The 15857-nt window shown below is 35.4% G+C and overlaps 1 protein-coding gene across 4 annotated transcripts in view; it reads left to right on the top strand.

The window, feature by feature from the left end:
• The window catches only part of LOC123695739 (caskin-2), a 204404-nt gene extending 189748 nt beyond the window's left edge, over positions 1-14656 (top strand). For 3 of the 4 annotated variants that reach the window (XM_045641660.1, XM_045641656.1, XM_045641659.1), the window contains 9 exons: positions 6570-6767; positions 7190-7386; positions 7816-7995; positions 8632-8844; positions 9300-9407; positions 10005-10148; positions 11245-11370; positions 11818-12399; positions 12713-14656. In XM_045641660.1, the coding sequence (XP_045497616.1) occupies positions 6570-6767; positions 7190-7386; positions 7816-7995; positions 8632-8844; positions 9300-9407; positions 10005-10148; positions 11245-11370; positions 11818-12399; positions 12713-13018 (2054 nt within the window). In that variant the 3' untranslated portion in view covers positions 13019-14656. The remainder of the gene's footprint in view (positions 1-6569; positions 6768-7189; positions 7387-7815; positions 7996-8631; positions 8845-9299; positions 9408-10004; positions 10149-11244; positions 11371-11817; positions 12400-12712) is intronic. The other variant, XM_045641657.1, reaches the window with a different exon arrangement.
• Positions 14657-15857: the final 1201 nt, after the last annotated feature.

Below are 15857 nucleotides of genomic sequence, written 5' to 3'. Positions count from 1 at the left end.
CAATGTTTTTTATTAAAATAGCGTTAGATGACTCATTTCGACGTACGTAAATCTTTCCAAAGCGAACCCAAACAAATTTAAAAGATTTTATTTTCGCTGTTCGTCTAGTTTCGTAGTAAAGGTATTTCATTTCAGGTGATAAATGCTCTGCTACATAAATTTTGGCAGGTGAACCTTCTATTCCCAGGTGGGATGAGTTTATGTGGTCATTAGGGTGATTTTTGTTGTGACGGTGAATAGCAGAAATGATTTCATCTCGCTGACGCGAAGATCCAAGCGTAACTAGAATATTACGAGGTCGTGGAGAAGATTGCGTCCTTGTAACACGACGGCAGGCGCGAATTGATGGGTCATCGCATTGTATTTTACACACCTCACAGAGTTTTTTGAATAGAGCAACAGTGTTCTCATCTTTTCGCTCGGGTACAGAGTGAATCTCAAGATTACAAGATCTGGAAATGTTATCTATGGTCTCTATTTTCGAGTTTAATTTTATGACGGATTCCCGTAAACGCGCGTTCTCAGTCTGGACCTCTTTTAAAGTTTTAGAGACAGACGTCAGTTTAGACTTTAATTCTCTTTGCTCGTCAGCCAGGAAATCGGTTGTTTGTGTGAATTCTGATCGAAGTTTATCTAAGGCAGTGTTTATTTCTGACTTTATGGCGATTAATACTTTTTCAGAAATTGTCTCGACTATATTCTGCAGTTTTATATCGAGCAGTTGACCGAATTCACTGTATGGAATAGAATGCGGGTCAAGATGTTGAGGTTTGGCTAATGTTTCGTCGTCGCAGGACATTACTGAAATGTCATGGGTTGAATCCTGGACGCGGCGTACTGGTGTATTATCGTTTCGGCGAGGGCGCGCTGCGATATTCTCGCAACCAGGGCATTTCCAATACTTTTTAAGTTCCGAAACCTTTTCACGATAATACACAGAAGAAATATTCACGCATTGATAATGATATGTACCCTTACAAGCCACGCATATAATAAGTTCACGGCGGTCAATTTGTTGTGGACATGCTAAGCACTGCATTATAAAATGTCTTTAGTAATTAGCATGGACTCATTAAAACAAAATAGCAAAGTTCAGTTAGTTTCACAGACCGTAAGCATTCAAACAGTGAGACGGCGTCGAAAAGGTCTTAAGCGCCATGCATATCGCGGCGCTTACGCGTTTTTTCGTAAAGCTGCTTTGTCGATGATCGAACGGTAGATTTATATTCATGTAGGAATATTTTTTCACGAATTGTACCTTTATTGTTTATTGGGGATCACTTATGGTGCACTTTTAACGTCAATAAGCACTACACACATTAACTCACAAATTTTTAGGAAAAAATAACACTTTGAACTATTTTTAACGACATAAAATACTTGAGTAATCACAATAACTTGTTAACTGTGTTGTTAACCCTAGAATATTCTGGATAGATATAGATTGTCATCCGACATAGCCTTAGAGCATTTAACCAACGACTTAGCAATTGGCAACGCGCTTAAAGAAGTTTCACTTCAAAAATGCACTTTTTACTCTTTTTAGAGGGCTATATGATATATATATATATAGGCTTATTTTAAAGCCATGTTTTTTTACCAAACCGTTTCGAAAAAACTTGTTTTTTTCGATAAACAAATATTTATTTGTACTCGTTTATTCAAATACTTTTTTTTTATTAATACAGATTTATTATAACTATCAACGTACTATTAAAAATTTATATACTTATAAACATTTGTGATTTTTTAACGAAATGCTTAATTCGGTTATTAAGAAGTGTTTTAACTCTTATGTACGAGCCCGAACGAGTTATGGCCCAGTCATGTAAGGTTAAATTAGGTAAGAATCTCGGAATTCGAGACACCCAGCAGTAAGTCTGTAAATACTTGTATATTGACACCCTAAAAGTTATCTCAAAATCTACATATGGTAGGGTGTATGGAACTACAAGGTCACAAAAAAATATCTCATTTCTTATGGGTTTTTTGCTATTTGTATTTATTATCAATATTGTAGAATATAAAATTCTCCACAAATTTTGTTTAAAAAATTTTGTATACGGTGAACCGTTTTCGAGATAGAGGGTGGAGAGCGCGCGGTCACAGCATCACTTCATCGACATTTCAACCGTGTATATTATAAGTTCACTTTGTTTGTCCGCGATAGACTCCTGAACTAATGAAACGATTTAAAATCAAATTTGATTAAGTTAAAATAACAAAATTGCGAAAGTAAGTAGGTATTAAGAAAATATGAACATTTCCAAAAAAAAGGCCCCTGGGTAGTTTCAGCCCAGGGCCCCACAAGTTCACGGTCCGGCCCTGGGTACGGCCTTCGTAGAAAATGTCATTCGACTTTCATTTTAGTATTTCAGCGAACTATATTGTCTAAGCAGTTTCCTTGTTTGTCATTGGGTGAAATTTTAAAGCGGTTTTACAATTGTTTTGTACTGCGAATATGGTGGGTACTGTTGCGTATGTTTCTAATTGATATAAATTGCCGTTTAACATTTTGGAGTTTCCTTAAGTGACAGTTAAATTTATTGCAGGAAGTTTTATTAACATATACATTACAATTTGTTTTTGGACCTGTATGGAAAATTTTATGTTTTTGTTGGGGGTTCTTTTAAGTTGTATTCCTGTTCAAATTTGAAATGCTACAAATTTCATATTGGATACCTTCTTTCGCTATAGGATTTATTAAAGTAACTTTTTAAGAACAATACTTATAAAAAAAATATTTGATACACTAGATAAAAATCCGCGTAGGTTAGGTCTTATCACAGCATAAATATACAAATATTTCTGTATACTGTGTGAAGCAATAAACATTAGTGTTTTATTATATCTCTTTAACCTATATATAACCTAATGCAGATATTAAACAACGTGAAATAACGATTTGTCATATTTATCGATATAGTTTGTACCTGAATATTAATCTATTTATTATTTAGTATTTACATTCACTTGTGTTTTGACTTTTAGTAAAGTGACTGTATTAAATCAGAAATGTAATTAATAATTATCTACTTTATCTACAATCTACATTATTGGTTTATGTTTTGGTATATCAATAACAATAGGTAGACATAGTTTATCCTTCGAGGTTCTCTAGCGACTAGTCTTATAAGAATATGTAGTATAAAATAATATATAAATAAATTATTAAATAATCATATACTATTGGATTAATTCACACATAGATATATTGACAAATTACTTACTAGTAATATGCGGTACTCCGCATCTTCAAAGACTATATTCAGGTACTGTTTCTTAGTGTTCTTATATTAATTAGGTATAAATTATAATGTACTAGCGGTCCGCCCCGGCTTCGCCCGTGGTACATGTACAGGCCTACATAAGAACCATCCTCGTACTTCAAGGAATATAATAAAAAATGAATTATCGAAATCGGTTCAGCCGTTCTCGAGTTATGCGCTTACCAACACATTTTGCGATTCATTTTTATAAGATAACTAGTGGTCCGCCCCGGCTTCGCCCGTGGTACATATGAAAAATAGATGTTGGCCGATTCTCAGACTTACCCGATATGCACAGAAAATTTCATGAGAATCGGTCCAGCCGTTTCGGAGGAGTATGCAGACTAACATTGTGACACGAGAATTTTATATATAATATAACATATTTTATAGGCAAAGTTTCACAAATGATATGATATCTATCGGCAATAAAATTCGATTCTCAAGTCTATACAGTAAATTACTCAAATAATTTAACCGCGTAATTATAGGATATAAATGCAATATTTGACTAATGTACCTCATAACTTAGTTTAATATTGGATAATTAATATAACGTGTACTTTATGATTATTGTGTTTTATTTTGATATGTTCCCACGACATGCAGCAATATTTTATTAATTTTAGTATCTCGTAGGTAACTTGTTCTCGAATAATTTGCGCGTACATTTTATGCAGTAAGGTAATATTTTTTTACCAAAATGACTAGCGTAGCGTAGGTAGTATATTTATTAAAACACGAGGGGAAACTATATGTATTGCTAACTAGTTTCAGGCCCAAACCTGAGAATATATTATAATAGTGCCCAAACATTTAAAATCTTGTAGTCATTTAAAATCATCAGTCTTCTCACCAAAGTAAGTAGAACTTCGACACAGATAATCAAGCTTACATCAAAACAGCAAAAGCTTACCATAACGACGTAGGACGTACAGAATGATAAAGATAAATTGTCCCCCGATAATAAATCGAGTTTGCAAATTAAGTAAGCACTAAAAATAACCGAGCAATAATGTTGGCGCCGCATAATTGTATTTTAATAAAGTCTGACGACGTAAAGAATGTGGTTAGATCTTACAGATTTATTTCTAATTGATTCACACAGCGGCGCCTAGATGGCGCTAAACCTACAATTGTAATGCTAATTGATTTAATTACTGTGATTGTCATTTTTTTTAATAATTGTACCTTATTATGTCAATAACAAGGTTCGATACAATTCATATCATGTATCGTGTGGGACGGTTTCCATTTGTGAGACAATTATTGATTTATTGATACGTATAAAAACGTATAAGACATGATTTTATCATTACCTATTTATATTAACAAATTTAATTAAAATTTAATTGAAAATAAAAATAAAATATGATAACCTTTAAAGAAGTGAAACGCATAATATCAACGAAATATTACACACACAAACAGTAAAAAATAACAACAAGAAAAAATAATTCGTTTCCCGCCACTTTCACATGCCACTGCTTACAAAAGTCTATCAATTGCGACAAACAAATCACGTAGAAAAGAAAATAAAAGAGCTAACAGCGTTGGTTAAAAAATAAATCAGGTTTAACAGCGCCAGCGCGAAAGTAGGTAGCCGGATAAGTAACAAATTAATGTCATTATATCAACGGTAATCCTCCAAAATACCACTTTTATGGCTCCTTTCAAAGTCGTAAACCGTGCGAATGTAATGCCCGAGCTTGAAGGAATCCATCAAACGTGGCCAATGAGGAACCTCGGATAATGAAGTTCGAAGTGGCCCGTTGTGGGTTTTAGGAGGTAAATGATAAATGAGATTTTTAAGATCTCTCATGGCCATGGTAAATTATTTTTGGAGTAGGTAAGCTTCTGTTGCAGAATTAGCTTGGATGTGAGATGAAGTGATAAATCTTCAATGTTCTAATTAAATAGTCATTCAGTAAACTGACAAAACACTAGCATTTGAAAAATGAATAGAATGATACATTTTTTTCATTAGAGGTAGGCAATATAGGCAATAATAAGCAAACTTTTTATAATTTAGTTTATTTCATCGTCATAAAATTTATGAAAATTAAAACTGGCTTCTTTACTCAATTTTTTATTTGTACAAGGAAGGTATAACCACTTACGAATATTAAAATCGACATATAACTTGCAATAATTACCGTTTCTTAATGGCTGCAAATCGGCAATATCATAAATCTTTGATTTTACGAGAAATCGGTAAAGAATCTCGACAAAAACATCGATTTAGCGAGTATTGATGACTGTAATTATTGGCCTAAAATTTTAAGATAAAATGCACATAAACATATTTTAAGCGTTCATAAACATACTTATTAATAAATATTTAAAATATTAGTGGATTTATATAGCATATAAATAATTATGCCTTTATAGACATTTGAGTTTGAAATAGTTTTACCTAATGAAATACATAGGTAACTTGTATCCTACTAATAACTACGTTTACACATAGAACATTTTTAGGTGAAAACAAACAATAAAACCGTACCAAAAAATACTGCAAAATAATAACCCCCATTAAAGAATCTTCATAAACACCGACCGTAATTAGCGCTCTATTCCAAGATTACTTTGTCAATTTTAATGGAGAAATTAGCGTCCTCCGTACACGATAGGATCTCCGTCCATCATGATTGATGATGGAGGGAGGATATACTATATAGCCGAATCTTTCGTTTATCAGCTGTAACTCATTTTGCTAATGCGGTCGACGCCCTTTGATAAGGTTTGACGGGATGACGTTAATGCCTTATTAGCTTTGTAAAAATATACGCTGAACCGTGGTGAGGTTAAATGTTGAAGGGTTTGTTATCTTGGTGTAAATGTAGGAAGTAATGCTGGTGCCCTGTAACTTATCTTCAACAGATTTTTGTTACTTAATTATGTGCGTGTTTTCTTTTTTTTTTTTGGTGTTTTATATACCGGATTTTATTGGATTGCTTATAGCTCTACATTTTATAAACTCGTAACTAGTATACAAATGCAACACTAAAAACTGATCATAACTTCTGTCTTCAGTTTCCACACATTGCTACGTCATAAAGCAAGATATTATGTAGGTTATATATTATGTACTTCAAATAAACATTGGAAAGGATAAAACTTTCGTGAGAACAAAAAACTATTGTACTCATATTGGCTCCACTTTGTAAACATCACAATATAACATGCGTAACTACAATTTTGACTCTACGAATTTTCCAAATAAAGATCACATTCCACTAACACCCCAGCCTATTACAACTGACATTTAGTAAACTTTTGTACGTTCTGTTTTTCCAGTGGGCGGAATGTCACGAGGCGGCGGCAGCGCCGGCAAGACGGCGACCGCGAAACGGGTGCCGCCCCCCGCGGTGCCCGGCGATGCGTTCGGGACCCCGCAGCACAGGCACTCGGGGTCCAGCTTCGGGTCGCAGGGGTACGCGTCGTGCGAAGAGCAGGCGTACCCCCAGCCGCCGGACACGCCGTCACATACGCGTGGTAAGTTTGGACTTCTAAGCTAATTGGATCGGCCGATTCTTCTCTGAAGAAACTGACATATGAACCGAATTTAGCAAATTGCTAGAAGTATTATGAAATTATAGGTGTCTTAAAAAAGGAAAGGTGCCTAAATAAAAGTTCCGGTTTCACTTAGAGCTGAGCAGCATCATACAATGCCCTATCTACGCTCTGAAAAAATAAAAATTTAAAGTCGATAAAAAATTTCGTCCTAATATTAATCATACCTAATTTTTCTTATTAGATAGCGGCTTAAATTTCTTGATAGAAATCAGGGTCTCGAATAGAAGACACTTCACGATTTTACAAAATATAAGAGAATAATAACATTTTAAACTAGGTCTAACAGATTACTAAATAATCTTTCTATACCAATTACAATATACATCGTTATAATATTCCAGATGACCACTCCGACTATGGGAGCACAGTATCAGGCGTGTCCGGGGTGTCCGGGGCCAGCGGGAGTCTCGGCAAGAGCCCCGCCGGAGGGGGCACGTTCACGTTCCCGCCGCCCTCGCAGCCGCTCACGCACAAGGCGGCGGTGTACTACCATCACCAGCTTGCGCTGAGTGACGACCAGGGGATTGATATGACACAGGTATGATGAGTTCTTAGGTATATTATAAAGAATGTAGTACAATATTGTGCCAAAGCATTTGTAACGCTGGCTATGAAAGAAAAGTTAGTATATAGCTTATAATTTGTACAAATTTTTAATGTAATAGCTTCTTGGTCATTTTACTTAACGCCATCTAGTATCTTGTACCATACCTTGTACCATAGACACGTAAAAACAATGTTCACTGCAAGATATTTTTCTAATTGAATCAACAATAATAATTCAATGATTTCGCTTATCAAGCAATTTTAACTAGAACTTCTACAGAGACTTACTTCAACTTGCTACCCCTACAAGCATTAAAAATACGTGAAGCCGTAACATATGGCATTGCCACTCATCAGTTCCTTGATTAAAGATACACTAAGCTCTTTGATAAAAGATTACACATTATATTCCTTTTTCCAGAGCCCCGGGCGTGACAGTCCCGGCTCGTCATCCGGGTCAGCCGGGTCTGGGTCGCGGCACTCGTCCGCGTCCCTGGACAGCGGGCGTGCGTCCGGCCGCATGCCGCACCACCACCACGCGGCCTGCCACTGCGGGGACACCGTGGACAGAGTGCGGGCGATGATCGCGCAGGGACTACCGGTGGGTATACTGAGCTGTTGGAGCGACTGAATATTGCCAGTGCTACCAATTTTACACGCGCCAATATTTAAATGTATATGTTTAGTTTGTACCTAACCACAGAATACATAATAGTAGCTAAACGCTAACCTAACTAAATAAAGTAAGAACACAGTCATATCTTCATTCTGCAATCCTTTCACGCCATTTATATCTATTGTATCGTCTTTGACACACACAAAATTTATGGCAAAATGATGACTATAAATTTATAAAGAGTAGAAAAAGGCGGGTCACGAGTGGCTGAGTTGGTTAGGCATCCGCCCCGGAATGGCGCGAAGGATGCGGGTTCAAGTCCCGCCTCGTGATCGAATTTTTTCTATTCTTTATAAATTTATATTTATAAAGCATTTGAATGCCATAAAAACCAAAAAATATAAATTCAAAATGATTACTTTTAGAGTTAATCCTGAAAACCAATAAAAGCGTATCCCTTTTCACTTTATGCATAATAAAGCCATCTAGTTCTTCTTTAGTTAAAGCTACATAGAAATATATATAATACATATTATAATATTTAAACTTCCTATGTACGTAGATATTTTACTCAATATTGCACTCCCAAACAAAAACGAATAATAAATGATCCCCTTACAGGACCCAGACATAATCCACGCATGGTTAGCTGATCTGCAAATGGAAGAATACGCCCGTCTTTTCATAGAAGCCGGCTACGACCTCGCCACAGTAACACGCATGACACCTGAAGACCTTACAGCGGTGGGAATTAAGAAACCGAACCATAGGAAGCGGTTAAAGGCGGAGTTGGCCAATCTGAACGTGCCGGATAATCTGCCAGATTATATACCGGTAAGGAACTTTACTATTTTTGGTATAAAGTATTCTGAATATTAAATAGATTGTAAATTTCCTATGTCTATTGCTCTTCATTATGCACGTTTCTGATTAGTGCACTTTTCAAAAGTCATTACAATTTTCAATAGTTTTATCAATATTTCTAAATCAATTAACTTCATTTTGACAGCCTCATTAGCCTGCATGGAATAATAATTTAATGTTTAACTGATGGTTTGGTCAAAAAGTCTCTGCAGCCACAGTATAGGAAAGCTGATCACCTATTCATAAATTAAAAAATACTTCACTACAAATAACATGTACTACGTGTAAAGTCTCAATCTCATACCACCACTAGAACATCACCACATCCAAAACAATAAAAAATTACAGGATCATAGCCCACTAGAACACCACTAAACAATAAAACAAATCATTTATTGAAAAATTTAATTTTATATTAATTCCAGGGCTCGCTCGAGGAATGGCTCCGTCTCCTCCGGCTGGAGGAGTACGGGCCGGCGCTCGTCGCGCAGGGATACCGCACCGTGCATGACGTCACGCAACTCGCTTGGGAGGTCAGTATAGAAAGAGTCGTTTAAAGAAACTGTATTGTGATTTTGAGCTATTGCATAGCTTCTATCGCGGGCCTTGAGCGCGGGGACCGAATCGAGAAATTCCGTAACGAAAAAACCTCACGCTCCCCACTCCGACGGGTGGAGGTGTGGCTTGAAGGCATAGCATGCAATAGCTTTACCGCGGCAGTCCCCGAGTGCCACACGTCGTTTTTTTGTTATCATGTCACTATAGGGTTTACATTATCTGTGTCAACATTATAAAGAATTTGCGCCATTTTTTTAGTCATTCATTCATTTCATTTATTTATTACAAAGGATAGCCAACAATTGTTTACACTAATTAAAGACATACAAAGAGAATACAAAAATTCATCAACATAATTATTGATCAAACTGAATCAAAAGTATGATATGCTGTGATACAATAAAATTCCTATGGTATTTTTCTTATCAAATGACTTAATTACATCAAATAGAAACTTTTTATAAGATTAAGCACTTCATTTTTATCGGAACTTTGCAATATTATTTCTTGGAATTTTAAGTACATATCTCCTATTAAGCCTTGAAATCAGCAAACAATACAATCATTTACAGGACTTAGAAGACATGGGTATAGTAAGGCTCGGCCACCAAAAGAAAATACTGTTGGCCATAAAAAGAGTTAAGGATATTAGAGCCGGCAAGCGAAGCATCAGCAGCCAAGGGTCCCTGGATTTCACACGGCTACAACCCGGACAGGTCAGTTTATAATATAGCAGTGTTGCCACTTAATGTGTTGTAGTCATGTCATAGGTCTAGCCATAGATTTAATTATTGTCTGTGATTTTTATAATGGCAACCCTTTTTTGTGTATGGCAATGACACTTTTACAAGACAATGATCATTTTGAATTGATCAAATTTGAATTAATTAATAATTGTTTAAATGTATGCTTGCTGTTATAAAAGTTTGCAGTAATAAACAATAGTGATTAGAGTTTTATCTACTCTCAAGTTAAAAATAGTTCTCCAAAGCCTTTCTTTCAAAATATATTAAATTCTACAAGATTTTCTTTTATAATTTTATTTTATTTTTTAAGTTCACCCATTAACACCAATCATTTTTCATGTTCATTTTAGAATAGCAAATCTATTATCATTTATTTAGCCTTAACATTTCTAAAATCTAAATAGAACTTTTAAATAATGTTTTCTTTCTTCACTTATATTTACCCAAATATTTACCTACTAAACTAACTACGCTTAATTAACTAAAGCGTTTTAGTACAGCTTCTGTTAACCAATAGCAAGTAATCAATATATAACATTATATACTTATTAATAATCGTCTATATAATGTGCAGCATATAATTATTTGCAAAAGATGTCGACGTTATGGGAAAATGTCGTTCATTCTTGGACGAATTGGTTTTGACAGCTTGGTGTTACCAGATGCGAAATTTAAAATTTTCCCGCTGCGTTCTTCGTTTTCATTTCGCTTAGACCTATAGACGTCTAAATGTCCATCGCCATTATCGACGCTGTTTCTACAGCCTTGCGACACTAAATTTACCTTTATTATTTTTTTATTTATTATGACTATTAAAAGATAATTCTCGTACGTTTAGACGCTATTAATAGAAATATGAAATACAAATTAGACAGTACTTCTAAAATAAGTCGTTTTTAACTAAGATATGATTGAGTTTTTAGTCAAACTCTGTTGCGTCGCAAGGTTGTATCCCACATCACCTGTCGTTCGCTGCATCCACCTCATACCACTAGCCCGAAGCAGCATGTGAATGTTTTGTTTTCTTTTCTTTTTCCAAACACAAACCGCACATTGGACCTAAAAGGATTTATATCCGAGCGAGCAATACCAGCATTGGGAGAGACACGCAAGGAGTTACCATAAACCCCCCGATCTAAACTTTGACGCTCTGCAAACGCCCCTATGTGGCACTGACTTGGTCCCCATCCAGGTATGAGTCTTCCTTTGGCACAAGTCGTCAGTATGAACGCACCCTAAGCACTCGGCTTTTATGTGCACCAGTCTTGAATTGCAATGTTTTCGATGTGTGTGTGAAGTTTTACTCTTGACCTAGGTTAAGCCTGCACGGTAGATATTAGATAGTTATAGCGTATCTATGTATTTTTATAAACTTTAAATTAACACGTAACAAATTAGCATGGATTGATTCTTTAACAATTTTTAATTTTACCTAAAACTTTAATGAGTTAAAACGATTAATTGTCGTATTAATATTTATTTCGTATTAAACTTAATATGTAATATGTAAATTTTGAAGAATAGCATGGTTTAAGTAATGTAAATAATACAGCTGCAATTTGTGTAATTTGATAACGATTGACTCGATAGCCTCTCTATAGTCTATCAGACATTATTCTTACATATAAATCATTAACAGATACGCCATCCGCGCGGGAAATCGTTGGAAAGCTTAGAAGACCCGTCCGAGCGGACGTCGCATACAACATTCTCGCCGGAAGCGGGCTTCTATTACGGCGGGCAATGGCGACGATCATACGACGACGGGGACATAACGCCAACAAACGACAGCTCATACGAAGGGGGAGGAACATTACCCCGACCTAGAGGTTTAGTCAGACCTCGTCCTGTCGCCAAGATACAAGCGACACCCGCGTACAGAGACAAGTCGCCAGACTACACATATGACGAGATTGCGTATTCTGCCCGGCTACAGCGCGTCGCGTATGGAGCAAGCCCGCACGTGGCCCGCAAGCCGCCACCAGAACCTCCAAAGCGGCAGAGCTCCCAGTACGCGCCGTTCACTCGCTTCGGCCAGACCACGGTGGAAATACACCCGGAGAAGAGTCTCCCGCTGAGTCTGCCCGCGTACCCGAGCTCGGACTCTCTCAGCGTATCTCTGGACAGCACGGGGCTATTACCACCGCCGCCTGCGCCGTCTTCGCCGCCGAGGCGGTATGAAGATGACAAGATGAGGACCGGCTCGGATGCTAGTTTTAAGGTAATTTTGTAATTAAATTATGTATCTTTTTTATGCAATGTCAATCTAGTTCTTAACTAGATATTAGATAAAAAAAAATTTGATATAACTAGAGTCTGTAGAAATTTTAAACAGTATGTTCATATTTTATCATTCACATAATATTATCAATATCGCCAAAACTTAAATTCTGTTTACTTTGCTATAACATCCGTATACTTATTACTTAGATATATTATTATCAAAATAAAAATATACCATGTCATAATATAGTTGTACCATAGAATAGTCAAACTTAAAATAATATCTTATTAAACTACACATCTATTTCCAGTCGAGTTCCAGCACGGAGTCAGACAGCATTCCATTCGCGAACGAAAACGCGGGGACGATAAAGCAGAACCGCGGGCAAATCGCCGGTCGACCGCACACAGACTACGGCAGAACTACCATCGGACTCGCCAGTCTCCCTCCCAGACCACCCACAGACAAACCAATACATTTACCAGAACATAAAGATGAGAAAAGCACAGAACCCGTAGATGTCCTAAACGACATCGGCAACATGCTAGCGAACCTCACGGACGAACTCGACGCCATGCTGGAAGAAGAGAAACGCCAAGGCCTGACTGATTCCTAAAATTTAGTGCGCTATAGTGAAACGTACTCGAATAAATTACTTATAAATTCCAAAGAGCTCTATGATCGGTACTCGTTTCGTTTGGCAGTAGTTGATGTTATCTATTTTCGTGACAATGTTGCCAGTTGCAATTCAAGCGAATTAAAAGCAATAAAAGTTAATTTCAAATCACGCCGGGCTTATATGCTTTGTCATTTGCATTCAGCTTGCGTTTGGTTTGAAAGGTTGCGTAAACTATTTTGCGATCACTGCCTCCATCGCATGCTCTTTTAATAAGACTTAAATACCTTCAAGAGGTATAAAATATTTGTCTATGGACAAACTGTTTTAATCATATCATGTAACATGCGCCATAAAACTTCCAACATTCAATGTATGTAATATTGTATGTACACGTAGATTTGTGTATTTGTCAAAACGTTCATGCGTATTTATGTTTTGAATCGGTGTTTTATGTAATTAACATTATTATGTTTTATTTATAAATGTTATGTAGTTCCTTATTTAAGCATTATCTGTGGTTTTCTTTTGTGTCTGGTGGAATAAAAATAATTGTAGTCGGGTTCAGAAGCAGATAAATGGCTATTTTTGTAAATAATTTTACTTAAATTATGTCATAGATAAAATATATCCAGTAGCTAGTTTTCCATGTACAATAAAATTGTAGAATACTTGATATAACTTACCTAGGTGATTAGTTAGAATTTATACAAAATGGTAGCTCTAGATTATAGTGTGGAATGTAGAATTTCATCAGTGAATGTAAAATAGGACCTTCATCTGTACTACGTTATTATATTATAGCGTTGTATGTTATATAAATTCGTTTAAACAATCATTTAATTGGATATCTAACCGTATCCATTGCTAATTAATGATAATCTGTGTGGGCACAGATAACGTACAAAATATTAAAATGCTAAGAAAATAATTCACTGCTTTCGCGGTATTTTCGCTTGCTATTGATATTCCCATACCATTTAATAAACAAAATTATTTTCTGTTATAATTAACATTTTTTACATTCTGAATAATAATCATGATCTCTTATGTATAACAGATAATGGCTTAACGTGATACTGAGATGCCATAAAATATTCTGTATGTACATTTGTGACTGTATTTCTAACCCTTTATATTATAACGATAACACACCTAGATGTATATAATTCAAAGAATGTTTAATTTCAAAGATAAAAAACAATATTTGTAATTTTATACGCATAGATGCCGAAAAGAGAAAGAATGATCTACAGTTTATGGTTATACATTGAGGCAGTGTTCATATAAATAATAATAATTATAAACACAATAAAATATTGACCTGTTTATTTGTTCATTGTCTCAATGTATTGCCAGTTATATAATTTAGCAATCGAATGTAGCGCATATTTTTATTAGCTTTGTACTGTAAATAATAGAATCAGTGTTTCTACATCCTTTGATACCTAACAATTCGTATTTAGACATTTTGTATACCTATCTGTAATGAGCCGTCACTTATATTCATAGAAAGGTGCTAGACTTTTGGCAAATATGAAATAAATTTAGGATCCCATGTATTTTTATTTAATGATCATTGAACTTCCTAGTCAAAATTTACTGAGTGGCGGCCTTATTATTTCATGTATAATAGTTTATAATAGTTTACATTTTAGTTTTATATTATAATGAATTATTCTTTACTGAACAGCTGTCTCTTATTTTATAATTCAATTATTAATTGAATAAATATTTGTAACATTCAAAGTTTGTTTTATTCAACACCGCATTCCCAAATTATTATTAAGCCGACAATTATAGCTGGCCGAAATAACCGAAATTAGAAATTGTAAGTACCATTTAATTAAGTTGATCCTTCCTTCCCGGAAGATTAGGTTATTTTGGAGAACTTTCTTTAATCTGCTCTATACTCTATAATTTCTCGTTCTTATTAGATCTAATCGTCTTAATTACGGATTCCATTTAAGCTTTACTTTAAATAAGCTTATGGTAAATTATATAAAAAAGACTAGGTAGTTACTTCAATCAATCTTCAATTTTAAATTATAATTGAGTGAGTACTTAAGTACCTACTTTTTACTATTTCGGTACCTAATGCAATGAACACTGATATTCGATAAATGTGTGAAAATGTATGGTAAAAAGACAGTCGTGCTAGAGGAAACCATTTCCTTACAAAAAATATTCCATTAAACCAATACCAACCGATAAAACTAATGCCTCCTCCACACTACTCGCGAAGTTCCTCGGCGAAGTACTCGGCCGAAGTTGACTGAAGTCCGCGGTGCTACACTACACACTCGTTCAACTTCGCGAGGAGCGCATACGTTCATATTCAGAACGAACTTCAGGTAACTTCGTGCCCTTTGACTCGGGCGCAAAAACCGACAACAAACGGAAGTCGGCCGAGGCGAGGTAAAGTTGGACGAAGTAAGCCGAAGTGCCTCTCTACATTATTCTATTCGTCTAACCTCGTTCAACTTCGCGAGTAGTGTGGAGGAGGCATAATACTTGTATAGTAATAAATTATCTGTGATACGTAACTAATATTTTTTGTATTACATCTAGGATTATTAAGAAATACTGAAAAACATTATTTCATGACCTCAAGTAATGGCAACTTTCAGAAGAAAATTGCCAAATACGTGATTTTAATTTCGCACTTGACATAATTTTAAGCCACTAGCGACATCTATTAGGTATTCTATGCAATAAAATGTTCATCGTGAAACATCTGTATAATATATGACCTCATTATCATGTTAATAGTTTTACATTCCATCATAATATAATTAAAATCAAATCAAATTTACTTTGAATTAACTCGCTTCATTCA

Source organism: Colias croceus, chromosome 11 (genome assembly GCF_905220415.1).
Source record: "Colias croceus chromosome 11, ilColCroc2.1".
Classification (NCBI taxonomy): Eukaryota; Metazoa; Arthropoda; class Insecta; order Lepidoptera; family Pieridae; genus Colias; species Colias croceus.
The sequence above is the reverse complement of the archived record's forward strand: the minus strand, read 5'-3'. Positions and strand labels throughout refer to the sequence as shown.